The sequence below is a fragment of the Priapulus caudatus genome, unplaced genomic scaffold, assembly GCF_000485595.1.
Source record: "Priapulus caudatus unplaced genomic scaffold, Priapulus_caudatus-5.0.1 Scaffold197, whole genome shotgun sequence".
Taxonomy (NCBI): domain Eukaryota; kingdom Metazoa; phylum Priapulida; class Priapulimorpha; order Priapulimorphida; family Priapulidae; genus Priapulus; species Priapulus caudatus.
In genome coordinates this window covers 128,818-148,174 of record NW_014577258.1, presented here as the reverse complement: position 1 = coordinate 148,174, position 19,357 = coordinate 128,818, and the positions used below count along the sequence as shown (strand labels likewise).

Genomic DNA, 19,357 nt, shown 5'->3' with positions numbered 1-19,357 from the left:
ATAATAACTTTTAGTTTTAACAGATACACTGAAACAGATACCAACATTTTTTAAGAGGTACCGGTAGTGATCATAAAAACGGAAATCCAAGGAGAGAAAATAAGTCGAGAGAATTGAGCGTTACTTGCCCCACGACAACGACGATTCGTACCTTATCGAACCCCTTATCTTGCAGGCGTCCGCCGAGCACGGGTCCGATGCCAGCGAGTTCCGTAACCAGTTTGTCCCCCATCGGCTCGGCGACAAAGTTACGATGCTTCTGTGATGTGGACGACATAGTGTGTAGTCTGTACGAACGTGTGAAGGTTGATCAGCAGATTCTCTGTTAGTTTAGCCTCAGCTTTCCTTCACGTAAACCTAATAAACAGGTTAAGTTACATTAAATAAGAATACTAGCAAGTGGTGTATCTATATTACACACTTTTTTGTTTATAAGAATCGTACTTTTTTTTTGAGCCTCGTGATTCTTAGAAAATCGACATTTTGAGCCTTAAATAATTCTTAAATAATTGTTGAAAAAAATCGACTTATATTTTCATTAAAACTGTTAAATGCGATGGCATGTAAAACGTGGTGGTTGAACGAAAGAGGAAAATGCTAATATCCAATAAAAGAACCAATGTATAACACAACAAGAAAGTAACCCCTCCTTTTCAAAATATACGCAATTCGTTAAACTACAGTAATACGACTTCTACGCCGTCAATGTCTTCGAGGCCAATATAGTCCTCACTCTCGTCGGGGTAGGAAACATGATATTTATGTATGTCGTCATTGAAGTATTCAAGAGTGCCTTCAAACCACCCATTTTCATAATGAACTTTCACCCTACGGCCGCAAAATTCAACGTCATAGAATCGGTCATCCTCATTATCAATCCACTCGTCGCCGTCGTCATCGAGTGACAATGTGTGTCTGATGATCGAGCCTCAGCATTATTCTTAAAAAATTCTTAAAATTTGGGAAATCAAGCCTCGATGATTCTTATAAAAAGAATTCTTATAAAAAAAGTGTGTATTCATGTTATATTAATTATTATGGCTATTTCATATATTGGAATTTTTTCTTTTGATTTCCTGTAATCTAACTTAATTTTAACATAATATTTACATGAAATTAAACATAATTGTAAGCGTGACACTGCTGTGTTATGTAAATTATGAATCACTGAGTGACTGCAGTATATTCTACTAAATCCCATAACATAAGTATTTCCTTTATTTACTGCTTCACAGGAGACTATTTTTCATTTTAATATCATTGCTAAAGCTTGGATCCCTGTCGCACAACACCGCCGGCAGGGTAGAGTTAGCTCGAAGAAACGGTCTTGCTAAGGTTAGAAGACCGTATAGACAATCGGTTGCATAGACAATGTCACAATCGGTCGCACAGCCTGGTCGGGCTAGGTAGAGTCAAGGAGCTACATATAACAAAAAGAGGAAGCGGATTGGCTGTGTGCTTTTCGCCTCAAGGATGCCATCTATGGACCATAATCAGCTGAAACGGCTGTGCAGATCCGTCCCCCAGAGACAATAGAACACTAATCTGTTCTGGACCAATATGACCAAATATGGCAAATATTTGGGCCAGATATGGCGGCGCTTCCTCTCCTTAGGCGCGTTCACACGCGAAATATGTCTTGCAACTTGGTAGCACATACTTTACCCAGAATTATATGAGAAATCCTGTTCGAATTTGCCGCAAATTTCCCATGAAGCCGATTCGTAAACGGGACAAGTACATGAGCAATGGCGGCGCATTGCATTCTGGGATCAATTCTGATGCAATTTTGGGTAAAGTATGTGGTACCAAGTTGCAAGACATATATTTCGAACAAGTGACCATTTAGCTACACACAGTAGCCAATATCATGGCGTTTGGACGTGTATTTCTCCTCTAGTGCTGGGAAAAGATTGGAGCGGTCTGGAATTTCTGTGCGAACGCTTTCTTACCTTCTCTCTATCACTGTGTATTTGTGCATGCACAAGGGCGTGCGCGCTATGTGTTGCAGCTATAACCATGGTAACCATCATGACCGCAGTAACCAGTGTAACATCGAACGTCTTTGACCAGCACAACCCTGGTAACTAGCATAACCATGGTAACCAGCATAACCATGGTAACCAGCGAGACCGCAGCAACCAGTGTAACATCGAATGTCGTTAACTATCGTAGCCCCGGTAACATCTAACCGGAGCGCCCTCTATGTGTTGTTGACATCTAACCGGAGCGCCCTCTATGTGTTGTTGACATCTAACTGGAGCGCCCTCTATGTGTTGCGCACATCCAACTAGAGCGCCCTCTATGTGTTGCACATGTCTAACCGGAGAACCATCTATGTGTTGCGCACAACTAACCGGGAAGCGTTTTCTACATGTTGTTTATATCTAACTGGAGCGCCCTCTACATGTTGCGCACATCCAACTAGAGCGCCCTCTATGTGTTGCACACGTCTAACCGGAGCGCCATCTACGTGTTGCGCACAACTAACCGGGAAGCGTTCTCTACATGTTGTCGCCATCTAATCGGAGCGCCCTCTACATGTTGCTGCGTTCTATCGGGAGCGCCCTCTACATGTTGCTTAAATCTAACCAGAGCGCCATCTACATGTTGTTGCCATCTATCGGGAGCGCCCTCTACATGTTGTTTAAATCTAACGGAGCGCCTTCGACGTATTTACACGTTTATCAACGTTTACAAAGCTGAGGGTTCAAGTGCGACGCACATACAAGTGAACAACTTCCGATAAACTTTGCATTACCTCTTCACCGGCACGTTTGCGTGCGGTTTCCGGGTGATCGCATGAACCGACGGCAAATCGCTACAACGCTACAACTCTGCCGAGAGGTGCGTGGACAAGTGAACAACTTTCCGAGAGTCTGCGTGACGAGTCGTAACAGACCTCTCTTGCGTCTTGACGACGTGCCACTTTGCAAACTAATGAAACTTGCCGTGTCGCCTCGCTGACGCGCCGGAACGTACCGTGTCTGCGTCGGGGTAGCATCATTCGCGGTTACTCCGGCGTGCGCGGCTTACCGGGCGAGGGTGGCACGGCATCCACGCGCGTAAGGGATTGTAAGTTATTATTTGACACGAACGCCGCTCGTACAAGAGAGGAGAAGGGGGGAGGGGAGCAGGTGTCACGGTAGGGAACTTTTTTAATGGGCGAATTGATAAGCTCGATATTTATTGCGAATGGATCGGCTCGCGGGGCCGACGCCGGATTTTCGACGTGGCCACTATTCGGTGCAGCAGCAGGCAGCTTCGCGCTGAGGTTATTATGTATAGACGCGGAGTTGTGCCGCGTGAGTTTGGGAATGTGGTACTGTAGTTGCCACACTGTAGCTCAGTGTCAGAAGCATCGCGGATCGTCACGCCCGTCGTGAGTCCGCGATGTCACAGTCATTGCGACCGATGCTTTGCTTTCAAAGTAGCGACTTCCTATGACAGAATTGTCTGTGAGGTGTTTCGGACGACCCCGGTCTCGCACGATCGTTGGCGGCAGCGACAGCGGCGACCCCTGTTGCAGTTGTCGACGGCTTGCCGGCTTCATTCTATTTTGTGATATTTTCGACTTGACGACGTCTCGCAGCGGCTCGCACATTAATAGCGCGGCCAGAAGGATCCGTGTGCAGCTGGCGCCACCTAGTACATTACGTGTGGGACGGGTTTCCAGGCGTTTTCACGGTGGTAATGCAGGTGCGGATAACACCGTGTCGAATGGCGCTGCCTCGTGTAGCAGGGCGCGCTGTGATTAGTGAAAATCAGATGAAATCATGTCAAAGGTTGATGTTGTTGTTGTTGTAGTTGTGTCTGACCGTTTTCGACGTCGTGCGCTGCAGGATGCGTTAGCTTTAACGCGCCGTTGCGAGAAAACTCTGATCGCAATCATCCGTGCTGTGAAATAATTCCGCGTGATATACTAATCCCCACTACACAGGTTGACATGTATTCGAGGGGGAAATGCTTCACGTGCGTGCCCACGCACGCGCGCACAGCTGAATAACAGTGAAGAAAAATCCTGGCGTTTTTAATGGACGTACTCATAGGAAGCTTTCATGCATTACACTCTTTCCAGTAATTTAGTTGTGACTATGCACATTGCGCTATCGCATCAGAACGCACCAGGTCGTTGTATCAATGAAATCCCTAATTAACATTAGACGAGACATTCCCGTAGTTGCCTCTAGAGGTACTAGCATGTCGATAAACAGTATTATACTATCAAGACTACTATCTACTCTTGATACTATGCAATCGTTGTGCAAAACCCCATTATTGGGTCCTCCTATTGAACAGGTTATTTCTTGAAAAACGTTTTGCGAGGGGGTAGTCGTTGTGATAAGGATAGGTAGAAATACGTCCTACTAAACACTCCGATTATTCCTCCGAAAACATTTGGTGGGTGGGGGTAGCTATTGTGAGAGTACAAACGTAGCGTAGGGTCACTGCTCCTACCGAACACAGATTATTCCTGTAAAAATATTTTTGTGGGTAGCCATTATGAGACGGGTTACCCTCGTATGGGGTATGACGAGTAGTGAACGGTCGCTCCTTTCAGGTGTGTGTGTGTGTCGGGTGGTACGTAGCTCTGTGCGTTCATACCTCATTGCATGCCTGTCGCGCGTTCGTTACGAGTGTAATTTAGTCGAATGGAGAGTATGTCGGAAATTTGTAAAATGTATAGTCTTATCAATGCAGTGAGATGAATCGATCAGATGCGAGCAAGCTGGGTGAAGTTGTGACGGAGTCTTTTTTAGCTAAAACGTTGTTAACCAATATCTGTCCCTTCCACGATCTTATGCTTGTCATTTGTTTTTCAGGTGTAAAATTCCTAATATTATTTCGCGTGTGATTTCCGCAGAAGATTATGATTATATATACTGCTTGTATAGTGTTACGGTATTAATAAACAAAATGGTTGAATGGTGTGCCGATAGCAAAAATTCCTGTTTTTCTTGCTCGTTTTATATTTTCCCTTAGAGAGTGTGAGAGGCTTGAGAGGTTTTGATTACTGTACATAATTTATTAAGGTTTATCCCTAAACAGTGAGTACTGTGGAACACTACATATAGGAATTCCAGACCCGTTAATTAGCTGTTCTGTTTTCATTCCTTGATGATCAATCGGCAAACAAAATGTCAGTTGTTCTTTAAATTGGGTTGGATTTCGTCTAGACATCATTAACAGTTTAACACTGTCACCAATTTGTTCAGCTCTACAATAATTTCCGATTTTCCAAATGAGTGACCATGACTGACCGGTTTTCTTTAAATGAAAAAAATGATAACGATACTGTCTTCTCTTGACCCTCACCACATGTAAACAAACAAGGAAACTAACACTGAAGGCAACACGTATGCCAACCCATTTTATTGCATAACTGAAATCGCATGAAGAATAATTATAACTTCATGTCTAGCGTACGGCGTCAAACTGGCACCTCCTAGATTGGAACATTCGTCCTGTGCGAACCAAGGTAACTTTGCCGTATATGAGGACGTACACCCACTGACCAGACTCTTAGCAAATTGCTTTGACACCTATTCATTTACATTCTATGTGGTGATGATAAACGAGGGTGTGACAACACGTGCATATCCTGCCTCCTGTACACAAAAATACTTCCAACATATTCACCATTACGTACGCACGACAAATTGTACATTTATTGTCGTGATGCGACACACGATGTAAAAACAACAGACTTGCACTTGTGACTAACAATGGCCATATTAAAACGTGTTAGTTTATTATTACTACTATTATTATAATTAATGTATCCTAATAGCCTATAATATACAAAAACAAGTGTCACTGTAAAAATAAAAATATCACGTAGTGGAAACTCCGTGCTTTCAATACTTTGTGAGACCTAATGGCATTGAATTATTATTCCTTTTTTTTTAATAATTTGGATACGAACAGTTGCACATAATGATCACTTCACAATAAAACCTAACATTTGCAATAGTAGTAGATCCTGTATGATATTTAAACTAGACTGTGTGAAACTTCTGATTATATATTGTGGGTATCCAACTATACAGGGATGATATATATGTTGTTGCGAGTCGTGATAGCACTTTGTTATATCGGCATTTTCGTCAAATAAAAAAAAAAAGCGGCCTGTTATGATTTTCATATATGAAAACATCTAATTACAAAAATGACATTAACTTTCAGCTCACTATTATTTTCAGAGAATTAGTATCTACAGGCAATTGGTGCAAAACATTGCACTTCAAAATTTCGTTTCCAACTACACCTTTAGTCAATGATAAAGACAGTTCACTGCACTCGCTAGCAACCAGACATGAGTTAGCAATTTAAAAATTCTCATGTAACAGACAGTGTAGATTAAAAAGGCTGCATATCAATGTACCTATACAGCCAATATAAATTACAGTTTTACACGTGAAATAGAATATTGCGATCAAACTACACGGCACCTCCAAATCTGTGTTTCACGGTATTTATGTGGCATCATTTTGGCAGACTTGATTGATAGATGGTTCCTGACATCAGCAACGATAGAAACTTGAATAGTAGTGGCAATGAAGTCGAACCAGAGATGAATACACAGCATCTAGAGAAATGAGTCGCACCAGTCTGATAGACACTGATGACAGTCGCTAGCCTGCTTGCTGTTTGCCAATATTGTGTCCTTCAGCCAATCTACAAACATTTCCTTATCTTTCTTCAATATCAAAAACTGGCCTAGGACAACATACGCCTGAAATAGAAAAACAACAAACATATGAGTTCACTGGTTGGATATAGTACAGTACACAATCTATTATCCGAAATTCTGAAAACCGAAAAGCTCCAAAAACTGAGTTTTTTCGTGGTGCCGTGGTCATCTGCACACCAAAGCTCGCATTTGGCTGCACAAGGCCCACTGCATAAATAATAATGTGTTTGGCATTACTCATACATATATTGTACTGTACCGGTACAGGTACCGGTACCGGTAATATTGTCTTGTACCGGTACAGCACTTTGCCTCTTGAAAACTTGGGTTTTAATACTGGCTAGTTGCAGGATATACGGTATCCATGTATATCTGTGCTATACTACCATTCCGAATTCCGAAACGTGTCTGGTCCAAAGGGTTTGGATAATAGATTGTGTACTGTAACAAGAATTTACTGCTTTAAAAGTCGTACATTTCAGATTGAGTATTAGCTATATTCATATAAGATGTTGCAGTTTTTCTTATTATCAGTGTAGTTCTTAGTATTAGTTCTACCAAGATATCACTCGCCAGGGCTCAATTTTAACAGTCGTCCAGTCGCCCGTGACGACTGGATTTTCTCTCGGGCAACTACAAATTGCTTCCGTGGTTGTCCGGTGTCCAACCTCTAAATTAATTTTGAACTTTTTTTTTTTCAATTTGTAAATTTTCAATTTTTGCTCATCTGTGACTTGACACAGTGTTAATGTAAATGTTATGAAATAAATTTCATGCAACTTTCAATTACTATTATTATACGTCTTGATCCCAGCATCATTTACCACATTACCAATATTTTATTCTCTTCATATAATGAGTGAAACAATGCGAATGGCCATGTCTGCTGTCACTGCAATATGTACAAAATGTACATGATTAGGCCTTTTGCTTTACAGCACTGAGCATCACGTGAGCAGAGCGCATGCAGCACATGTTTAAATAATATCCGGACAACCAAAACTCTTGAGGGACAACCATATGCTACTCTCTTGGTTGTTCTCCGGACAACCCCAAAAAAACCTTAAAATTGAGCACTGCTCGCTACATTGAAATATCACAATTACTTGAATACTCGAGAGTACTGCTTTGCGTGAAGACGTAACACGATCACGCAAATTATTTATTAAATAAATGAATATAAATGTTTTTGCTTAGTTATGCTTAAAGTTATTATTACAAGAGTTCCAGTGTTTTCCCCACTTTCATGATACCTACCATTATTGCTTGAGCAACAGAAATTGTCTGAGTACTGATAAAATGTCTTAGCACCTTCGTAGTCACCAAAACATGCAATTTTCGAAATAGTTTGGTAAACAATTGTTTGCTGTAATCTTGCACTAGAGCCGGTAGTGCTGGACTCGCTAGTAGTTACAATAATGTAACCCATTTAGAGTAGTGTTACAACGTGAGCCTATTCTTTTCTTTGGAGGAGCCCCCCCCCCCCGAGTGATTCACTCAGGGTGGTTTTGTGGTGCTTTTTTCCAAACTGGGTTTATTCTAAACAAGAACCTTTCTCCGCCATCCTGGGAATTACTATGTATCACAATACTGTGTATTAAACTAATATAACCTGTTACAAAATTTCTTCGGCTTACTTCGGCTCCAAGATCGAATGTATCATGGGATGCCTGCTGTCAGTCATGACGTCACCAGCGCCAGCAAGTCAGGCAACACAGGTGCCGAAGTTAGCCGAATGCTATGCGCATTGGGAATGCATACGCCACAGGTTCGAAATATCGCCGCTCGTCGCTTCGAAATTTTGTAACAGGTTATATTAGTTTAATGCAGAGTATTGTGATACATAGTCATCACTCAGAAGTGAATCACTCGGGGGCTCCTCCAAAGAAAAGAATAGGCTCGCGTTGTAACCCTACTCTAGTTGGGTTACATTATTGTATCTAGACTAGCTAGTAGCGCCGCCGCCTATCTGCCATAGACATACAGTCTCTCTCAAATGCAGTTGTTTTCAATTAATCACCGACAATTTATAAGTTTACCAATTCGGCCATTATCGCGACACGATAAAATTCATTGCTGTTACGATGTGTTCATATCCAATTTTCTATGCTATAAGCCTATAACTGCTTAAAATCTTAGTGTTTTTAATGCCGGTGTAATCAGTGATATATATCCGCTGTGAGGTGAGACCATATTTCGCTATATTTTTTTGGGTTGAGGGTTTCTGAGCAAAACTCTCGTAATAATAACTTTTAGTTTTAACAGATACACTGAAACAGATACCAACATTTTTTAAGAGGTACCGGTAGTGATCATAAAAACGGAAATCCAAGGAGAGAAAATAAGTCGAGAGAATTGAGCGTTACTTGCCCCACGACAACGACGATTCGTACCTTATCGAACCCCTTATCTTGCAGGCGTCCGCCGAGCACGGGTCCGATGCCAGCGAGTTCCGTAACCAGTTTGTCGCCCATCGGCTCGGCGACAAAGTTACGATGCTTCTGTGATGTGGACGACATAGTGTGTAGTCTGTACGAACGTGTGAAGGTTGATCAGCAGATTCTCTGTTAGTTTAGCCTCAGCTTTCCTTCACGTAAACCTAATAAACAGGTTAAGTTACATTAAATAAGAATACTAGCAAGTGGTGTATCTATATTACACACTTTTTTGTTTATAAGAATCGTACTTTTTTTTTGAGCCTCGTGATTCTTAGAAAATCGACATTTTGAGCCTTAAATAATTCTTAAATAATTGTTGAAAAAAATCGACTTATATTTTCATTAAAACTGTTAAATGCGATGGCATGTAAAACGTGGTGGTTGAACGAAAGAGGAAAATGCTAATATCCAATAAAAGAACCAATGTATAACACAACAAGAAAGTAACCCCTCCTTTTCAAAATATACGCAATTCGTTAAACTACAGTAATACGACTTCTACGCCGTCAATGTCTTCGAGGCCAATATAGTCCTCACTCTCGTCGGGGTAGGAAACATGATATTTATGTATGTCGTCATTGAAGTATTCAAGAGTGCCTTCAAACCACCCATTTTCATAATGAACTTTCACCCTACGGCCGCAAAATTCAACGTCATAGAATCGGTCATCCTCATTATCAGCCACTCGTCGCCGTCGTCATCCGAGTGACAAATGTGTGTCTGATGGATCGCAGCCTCAGCATTATCTTAAAAAATTCTTAAAATTGGGAAATCAAGGCCTCGATGATCTTATAAAAAGAATTTTATAAAAAAGTGTGTATTCGTTATATTAATTATTATGGCTATTTCATATATTTGGAATTTTTTCTTTGATTTCCTGTATCTAACTTTAATTTTTAACATAATATTTAATGAAATTAAACATAATTGCTAAGCGTTGGCCGCTGTGTTATGTATTATGAATCACTGGGTGACTGCAGTATATTCCTACTAAACTCCCATAAACATAAGTATTTCCTTCATTTACTGCCTTCACAGGCAGACTATTTTTCATTTTAATATCATTGCTAAAGCTTGGATCCCTGTCGCACAACACCGCCCGGCAGGTAGCTTTTTTGTGTTTTTGAGTTAGCTCGAAGAAACGCGTCTTGCTAGGGTAGAAGACCGTATAGACAATCGGTTGCTAGACAATGTCACAATCCCCCGCGGGGGCGGGGCGGCGGGGGCGGGCGCGGGGCGGGGCGGGCGGGCGGGCGGGGGGCGGCGGGCGGCGGGGCGGGGCGGGGGCGGGCGGGGGGGCGGGGCGCGGGGGGGGGGCGTGGCGCGGGGGCGGGGCGCGCCGGCCGGGGGGGGGGCGGGTTTTTTTTTCCCCCCCCCCCCCCCCCCCCCCCCCCCCGGGGGGCCGGGGCGGGGCGGTCGGGGCGGGGGCGGCGGGAAAAAAAAACAACGCCTGTCGGGCTAGTAGGTCAAGGAGCCTACATATAACAAGGAGAGAAGCGATTGGCTGTGTGCTTCGCCTCAAGGATGCCATCTATGGACCATAATCAGCTGAAACGGCTGTGCAGATCCGTCCCCAGAGGACAATAGAACATAATCTGTTTCTGGACCAATTGACCCAAATTATTGGCAATATTTGGGCAGATATGGCTGGCGCTTCCTCTCCTTAGGCTGCGTTCACACGCCCGAATATATGGTCTTGCAACTTGTACCCCATACTTACCCAGAATTATATGAGAAATCTGTTCGAATTTGCCGCAAATTTCCATGAAAGCGATTGTAAACGGGACAGTACATGAGCAATGGCGGCGCATTGCATTCTGGGATCAATTCTGATGCAATTTTTTTTTTTGGGTAAAGTATGTGGTTTACCAAGTTGCAAGACATATATTTCGCAACAAGTGACCATTTAGCTACACACAGTAGCCAATATCATGGGCGTTTGGACGTGATATTTCCCTCTAAGTGCTGGAAAAGATTGGAGCGGTCTGAATTTCTTGCGAACGCTTTACCTTCTCTCTATCACTGTGTATTTGTTGCATGCACAGGGCGTGCGCGCTATGTTGTTGCAGCCGATGGTATTGGACGGTGTATGAGTGAAGTATTAGGGGTCAATCAAACATTAAGACTATTACGTTAACAGTATTTACTGGTAGGCCCTAATGTACTTGGTAGCGGCCAGTATTAGTCCTTGACAAGTTGTATTTATTAACCATCATTTTATTATTGAAAACGTTCCAAGTGCATGTGGTTCACCGGACGTTTTGGCCGAGCCTAATTAGGCGAGCCAGATTTTTGGCCCCATCGAAAACGCCGGACAGGCGCGAGCCAAATTTTAGCACCAAGCTTTCGGCGAGCGGTAGGAGAGGTAAATCGCGATTGAGCAGGTAGATGCCGCGGTCAACGTGTACTTCGACAAATAAAGTCCAAACAGTTAAAAATTCGAAAAAATTTGTAGCGATCCACGTTTTCAAGATTGATTAAATTAAATTCGGAACGTAAGTAAACACTCTAAATAGTAAACAACGCCATCTCGCGACATACTGCCAAAGTGGCTCTAGTACTATAGCCCGCGTACAGTTGCCGCTGGCAACTGTACGCGGGCTATAGTACTACTACTAGTATCAGTATCTGTGAGATATTTGTGCAATAAAATTTATTTTACTTCGAATTTGAATTTGACAGACAGTATAATTATTCACTTGCGTACGTGTGAACGCGCCGACTCAACCCGGCCCGAGCCAAATCTAGCCCATTTGGTTCGAGCCAAATCATGACCGTGTGAACGCGACTCTTGTTATATTTAGCTCCTTGGGTAGAGTAACCGCCTCAACAGACAACACTGACAGTGACGAAACAAAATAGCACTAGCCGGTAAGGTTCCGTAAGCCCATAACGCAGCGAAATGAAAATTACAAATTTGCTCACTTAAAGTTTTTAAGACTTAACTAAACACTCGCCGCATATTTACCACACAAATAACTGTCTTACCCGAATAATTTAGGCTTTATTTAGCTAAACTTGTTACAAAACGAAAATAAAGTCAGACATCTTGAATAGTGCCGCTCAAACTTGAAATCCCATCATGCATTAGAGATGTGATCACATGACTGCTTAGAGGGTTTTTATTTTTATTTATTTATTTAGGCAATTATCCATCATATACAATACATTGCATACTTTTACAATAAAAATTGAGTGAATTCATAAAATTGGATAATTACCAAGGATAATACACAAAAATAAATTGTGTATTGGATAATACACAAAAATAAATAAAAATCGAGGCAGAAGGGTATGTTTTTCACTATGGTTAGGGGTATGTTTTTCACGGTTGAAATATACAGATTTGTAGTTTTAATCGGTCATACAATGGTACATTTTCACAAGACGATACAACTTTTCTTATGCCTAATTTCAACCGAATTCTTTTAGTGAAAAACATACTCCTCTGCCTCTAGTGATTCTACCTTTTCCATCAGACATTTCTTAACACTACTTAAAACTAGAAGTAGAATAAACAGAATTTGTCATGACTTGCTGTGGTAGAGATCAGTTCCAAGCTTCAATTGCAGTATAAGTAAAAGAGTTTTTCCCGCTGCTTCCCACCCTCGGGTTAAAAATAGACATCTCACCTTCTAGGGTTTTTGTATTGAAACCATGGACTTCTGACGTTAACATGAAACCTTCTGTAATATACTGTGGGCCGAGATTATGTAATATTTTAAAAACCCTATTGACCTTCAGTTGCATTACCCTAAACAGGGTTGAATGTGTTTTCTCAGGTTCTTTTTTTTATAATACCTAGCTGCGTACCGGGAGATGCCGCCAACAGTTTGATTTAAAATTGCATTATTACCATTAGAAAATTCAGAATGGGATCATAGGGATCATTTATATGGATTATTTTTTAGGGACAGCGAGCGAGGAAAAATTTGTGCGAGAAGGGAGGAGGCGTGTCGGTCATAGACAGGTGAAATGCACCTTCGTTGTTATGGATAAAAAATAATAGAGAAAAAAAAATAATTTGATTTTTATTTTGATTGGGGGGTCCTAGGGCCTCTAGGACCCCCCTGGCTACGCGCTTGCTAAATAATCTAGATATAAACAGAGCATATAAATCACGGTGATAGATTAGTGGTCGCGCACCAGCCGCTAGGTAGCACCGGTAGATGACGCTAGTATCTGCAGACATATTGGATCATTTTTGTGTTGTAAACGAATCTTGTCACATTGTGAAACTTTGCTTGGAAAGACTGAAACTGTGAATGTTTACTCATAATGTGCTCCAAAATATTTCAACGCATATTTTTATAACTATATTATATATCTGTTTGCGTATTTTGACAGAGTATGTCTGCGGCTTGTAACGCGGCAGAACAGGCGGAGTTAGAGGAAGGCGAAATAGAAGACGATGGTGAGTTACTCGACGAATTTCCGGAAATTGTCATAACGTCTCCACTTCACCGTCATGCTCATAGTCGCAAACGCCACCAACCGAGCAGCGCCAATAGCACTAGCACCAAAGAAAATAGGAGCAGACATTCTAAAGCGCGAAAAACGTCGTCAACACAACAAGAGTTGCTCAGCCAGACGCTGGAAAGTCACAACAACAAAGTCTTCGATGAAAACGTGACAGCTGCTACAAGTACGGGCTACGACCCATGTTCGCCAAACCTGACCAACGAGCTGCCGCATAAATTCACGGAGAGTAGAAAGGCCAACTCTTCTAAACTATGGAACAGTATTCACAGCAGGGTTCCCAAACATGGTGCGAGAAAACGCCAGGCCATTAAGGGTAAGGCTACACGGAAAACACTTCACAATTACGTGCATCACAGTACGAGGACATAGTTTTAACTAGGTTAATTATTTTATCACACGTGTACATTTTTTAATTTGCGTGTGTAACTGTGTATTGTATGTGTGTATACATGCGTGTGGTGTGTTAAATTGCACAATTTTATGATTGTATAAATCTTGATATCGTTGTGTGATACTTATAATGGTGGAATCTTATACTTATAGACAGTATACGTATACGTATGCAGGGTTCTCCCCAGGATGAAATTCAAACAGGGGGGAGGGGAGGGGAAGGTGGAGGGGGGAAGGAAAGGGAGGGGAAACTAGGGGGGTCTGGGGGGCGTGTTTTTTTACCGTACCACTAATTAATACGTAAAATCGCTACCACACCATAGACGGTATTTGGGGTTCTTGTATATATAAGATAGCCGAGTCGGTGTACAGTTAGTGTTGCGTGCGGGACAGGTGGACTGTTTCTACTTGTGTGTGGTCTGCAGTGCATGCGTGGTATGGTAAAAATACACGCGTCGGGTGTCCTTGTCGAATTGGAATTCTTGACGATCGATTCCCGCGCTGTCAAACTTTTATTGTGGTGGAATTTAATCGGGGCAGAGGTAATTTAAACGGGGCGCAACGATTGAAACAGGGGGGAGTTTTCCCAAACGGGGCGTGCGCGCCCCGTTTGCGCAACGTAGGGAGAACCCTGGTATGGGATATGTTAGCTCCATGAGGTATATTTACACTGCAGTGTAGTGTTAATGTGAACCTCTATTTATATGGAAGTATAATTCTGTTACTGATATAAGCAGGAGTAAGATAATATAGGATGTATTATATTATAGGCTATTATAGGATATATTATAGCCTATATTATCTTACTCCTGATATAAGCAAGTCTTAAAAGTGTACACACATCCACACACTCTGCTCCTGAACAAACTCAAGCATGCACGATTGTACAGCTGTATGGATATCGTAGTCATGATCATATCTATGCGACTGCATCATTTTCAGACGGCGTGGAAAACAGGCACGACGACTCGTATTCAAAACTGCTGGCAGAGTATAAGAACATCCAGAATCAGCTTGCGAAGCTTGAGGAACCAGTGTCAACCAGCCACGAGGTAGGTATGCTAGCGTACGATCGCAAGTGCACAGGAGTGACGTCTTCACTAGTTCCTTGACATTAACGTTTTTAGTAACATGTCAGTTTGAAGATTTTTTTGAAGTACTCGTAAGCGTGCTCCTGTGTATCTGAATTTTTACTGGACATTCTCTTAGGTTTTAGACATCTAAAATTACTAGGGCGCATGCTGGCTGAGAATCAGAAATTAACAATTTTTTGTTGTGAGCTTTTAGTATATAAAAGTTAGGTAGTATTAACATGGAATGTATAATGACAAATCACATATTACCACGTACTATATTACAGTGTACTATACTTCATTACACTGATTATCATTAATCGGCACTGATAATAGTGTTGATTGGTGAAGTGCAAACAATAAATTTAATAATAATAATAATAATTATTGATTTATATTTTGCAAGTTACATGCAAATATGTTCACTTGCGCATTACAATGGCTGATTATAAAATAGCGGACTGCAACACTGTAAAACATAGATCCTAAAATTACGACAATCCTATAACATTTCCAACAAATAGAACTCAACTCGAATGTATACTAAAAATGCAATGTTAAATAGATGAGTTTTTACTAGGCCGCGTTTAATCCAGCGACTGCTCAGATCGAATATGACTAGGTAGCTTATTCCATAATTTTGAGGCAGCTGATGAAAAAGCTCAATCGCCAAGTGTAGCCAACGTTTTCATAGTTGGTGGCTCAATTAACATTTGATTTCCAGATCGCAGACTGTACCGAGTAGATCTCTTTAGTGTGACCAATTCCCTGATATAATCTGGTGACATACAATGTAATGCCTAAAAACGTGATTCATGAGAAGTATTTTAAGCTCTATACGTAAATTGACTTTAGATAATTAGAAGATTAATAGAAAATTTACTGTGATTAATTTATTATCTAATTAATTAATCAGGAATCAGTATTAGCGAATAATGAAGAGGAGGAAGAAAACCACCAAGCAGTGGAGATTCCACTGATAGGACTAGCTGAAACTAACCTCACATCAAGGGCAGCGATAACGGCGGGTGAGGATGGTGAGCTTGCTTCTATGAATGTGGGAAAAGGCGAATCGGATGTTGTTCTGGGGCAGGTGAGTGTTTACAGGAAATGTGTTAGTATTTAATCAATTATTTTACTTTACAACTATCAATTTTGCAGTTATTGAGCTGGTGCAGTATTAGTAACAGGTAGATTTAGAAACTACTGCAGTATGAGTGCATATATATTGATCAATAATAATATATGCTATATAATAATAATAAATAATAATAGGAATACACGATACATGTAATTGAGCATATATTGAGCAGTAATCATATATGATATACAATAATAATAATAATGGTAATAAATAATACACGATGCGTGTGTAACTGAGCTACTGTCGCATGCAGGGTGACAATGCGAGGGTGAATTCGGCACGGACGCAGGACAACGACGATGACGAGATATCAGAGCTGGAGTTACGCAGGATAGCCCTCGCCTCTGCCGCTGAGAAAGCTGTAGGTAGGTTGCCGGCACTGTGTTGCTGCGTGGACAGCTGCTGGATGAAGTCTTGGAATTTAAAAAATACTGTTTTCCACGCGTGGAAAGTCCTGGAAATTTAGATTCCCAGAATTTTAAAATGCCATTTCCCATGGCTGAAAAGCTCGGAACTTGAAAATGCCATTTCCAAGGTGTAAAAAATCCTGGTATTTTCAAATCCCCCTTACTTTTAAAATACAATTTTCCAGGTCTGAAAAGTCCCCCAAATGTTAATTATAATGTATATCCGATGAGTTACTCAAGCCATGGATCAATTTGTTCGTGCTGAACATGCCAAAACGTCGACTTTGCCACACCTCATTTATTAACCAGCATTTTTTAATTCCACTATCTCGACACCGATCGGTTAGAGATGTCTGTAAATCACACCAGCTGGTGAACAGGTTCCGTTGTCTCACAGGTTCCATTGTCTCACAGGTTCCGTTGTCTCACAGGTTCCATTGTCTCACACTCGTAAACGTCATCAGCCGGGAAAACCTGCCAATGGCAATATGAACGGCGTACCGATTTATTTTTTTGGAATCTGCAGCACAGCACGTGAGAAAAACTCAGAGCAAGTCGCCGCCGAGCCGTCACAAGATGCGGCCGACGCCAGAGAGGGACAGGCAGAGGAGGAAGGAGCACTACCGCAGACTAGAGAGCCGCACCGATCCGAGGAAGGGTAAGTCCTCTCTCTCTCAGAATTATTGAGCAAATGTCGTACATTATATTAGCAAATATCGCTGATTACATGGACAAACTCTTGCGAGTATATACATGTAGTGTACTATATGTGACGCTATATCTACCCTATAATATGAGTGGCCAAATTATATAAGAGAAGTTCTGTGCGTTACTTGAGCGAATGTCACACGTTTTACGAGCAGGCGTCGCGTGTCACGTAAGCTAATATCGCACGTTTTATAAGTCGACATTATGCGTCGCGTAAGCCGGTATCTCTCACGCGTCATTGAGCACCACCTGACCGCGCGTTGTAGCGTCGGCGATGGGCGTCACACCCGTGCGTCGTCTCGCACGCAAGCAGCGCGAGCGGCTAAAGCGACAGAAGGCGCGCGAGGAGCTGTACCACCAGGAGGAGGCACGTCTGAGCACGCGGCGGGCGAGCGAGCACGAGCGACACGGGAAGCTTCAGCAGCGCACGTCGCACCTGCGCATCCTCGCGCTCGAAGACAACAATGAGCAGATCAACCAGTTCCTGCAGCTGATGAGGGCATCTGGACGCAGCGGTTGCCCACCCAGCCCCCCGAAACACACCAGGTAACTAATAACTAAATAGAAGCTACAACGCGTGAATATAATTGAGATTCGTATTGGGCATATTATATTGGTCGGTTATTTGTGCAGATGTCAAACACTTATCATCATTATCTTGCTATAGATCTATGAAATCTTGGAGCGAAGATGGATGGGTATGCAGCGATAATGTTTGAGATGTAGCTGCGCAGTGACTTTCACTGTACTATTCGTAGCTGTTCATTTGTTTTCGTGTTGTCAGGTCTGGACACGTCGGTCTAGCTTCGCAAGCCGGCTCTACTGACAGGGATATCAAACCGACAGCTTCCAGAGACAACTATGAGGAGGTTGCCATGGAAATCGATGAAGACTCAAACAGAGACTCACCTGGTGTGTGTGCATACGAGCGTGCGTGCGTGCTTGTTTGTGTGTGCGTGCGTGCGTGCTTGTGTGTGTGCGTGTGTGTGTGCGTGCTTCTGTGTTTGTCGATTTCTAGTGACAATCGACTAGCAGTCAGGGTTTTGAGGTGGCTATGCAGGCTGTGCAATGTATCTCATACTAATATATATAGAATAAACAATATCTATATATTTTACGTCATCCTTGACACCAGGGCTCGAATTAACCGACGGCACCGACGGCAATTGCCGTCGGTGCCCCTATCAATCGCCGTCGGTGCCCCTATCAATCGCCGTACTGCCCCTGAAAATCCAACCCGACCGACGGCAGTCACCTGCCTTGCCCGTTTGTGTAATTGCCGTCGGTGCCCTTTAATCTACTGCCCTAGTTTCGTTTTTAGTCGAATCAACATAACACGTGCGCGTGCGTGCTGTAGTTGCAATGATGAGCTAAAAACCGATAGTCGCAGGAGGGAATAATAACAGCATCGGATAATTATTTGCTCCTGGGCATGTAAAATTTCTTGTTACTGTACTTCCATTAGCAGAGGTGGGTACAGGGGTCGGTACGTGTTACGGTGTAAGCTTACATGGGGGCATATTGTTTTGTACATTAAAAGCAAGACGATGTTGATGTACTAATTCTTTTATTTTACAAAAGTGCCTTGGTGCCCTTCTCAAATTTTGAGAGTTGCCTTGGTGCCTTTCTATTTTAGAGAAAATTCAAGGCGATTTCTCACATGCCCTAAAAAAATTGCTTTGTCCTTCTCGTCGCTTAATTCGAGCCCTGCTTGACACCTTCGGTCATCACGACCATTCACTACCACCGTTTACCAGCATCGATGTCAAGTTCTATGCCTACACGTGTGCGGATGTGTCTGTCTAAATATGTGCCAAAGAAACAACGCTAGAACAATAGCTAACAACTAACTCTTAGCTTCATCAGGGTTCTCCCTACGTTGCGCAAACGGGGCGCGCGCGCCCCGTTTGGGAAAACTCCCCCCTGTTTGAATCGTTGCGCCCCGTTTGAATTACCTCCGCCCCGTTTAAATTCCACCACAATAAAAGTTTGCCAGCGCGGAAATCGACCGTCAAGAATTG

General features: G+C 42.4%; 2 protein-coding genes across 2 annotated transcripts in view; one reads left to right on the top strand and one right to left on the bottom strand.

Moving 5' to 3' along the window:
* Positions 1-5,358: 5,358 nt before the first annotated feature.
* LOC106807155 (barrier-to-autointegration factor-like) lies at positions 5,359-12,209 on the bottom strand. Its single transcript, XM_014809424.1, has 3 exons — positions 12,121-12,209; positions 9,088-9,293; positions 5,359-6,736 (listed from the first exon to the last, which is right to left on the bottom strand). Exons 2-3 carry the CDS (start codon positions 9,211-9,213, stop codon positions 6,590-6,592), a joined length of 273 nt encoding a protein of 90 aa, XP_014664910.1. The 5' UTR covers positions 9,214-9,293; positions 12,121-12,209; the 3' UTR covers positions 5,359-6,589.
* Positions 12,210-13,337: 1,128 nt separating this feature from the next.
* The window catches only part of LOC106807118 (zinc finger C3H1 domain-containing protein-like), a 31,302-nt gene continuing 25,282 nt past the window's right edge, over positions 13,338-19,357 (top strand). The window contains exons 1-8 of the mRNA XM_014809378.1: positions 13,338-13,343; positions 13,480-13,927; positions 14,947-15,056; positions 15,994-16,170; positions 16,475-16,586; positions 17,155-17,286; positions 17,603-17,882; positions 18,121-18,250. Coding sequence (XP_014664864.1) covers positions 13,483-13,927; positions 14,947-15,056; positions 15,994-16,170; positions 16,475-16,586; positions 17,155-17,286; positions 17,603-17,882; positions 18,121-18,250 — 1,386 coding nt within the window. The 5' untranslated portion in view covers positions 13,338-13,343; positions 13,480-13,482. The remainder of the gene's footprint in view (positions 13,344-13,479; positions 13,928-14,946; positions 15,057-15,993; positions 16,171-16,474; positions 16,587-17,154; positions 17,287-17,602; positions 17,883-18,120; positions 18,251-19,357) is intronic.

Excerpts from the sequence above, each read along its gene's own strand:
- LOC106807155 (XM_014809424.1), bottom strand. The coding sequence starts at position 9,213 with ATGTCGTCCACATCACAGAAGCATCGTAACTTTGTCGCCGAGCCGATG. Across the intron at positions 6,737-9,087 it reads AAGATAAGGGGTTCGATAAG|GCGTATGTTGTCCTAGGCCA; the intron begins GTACGAATCGTC and ends TTTCTATTTCAG.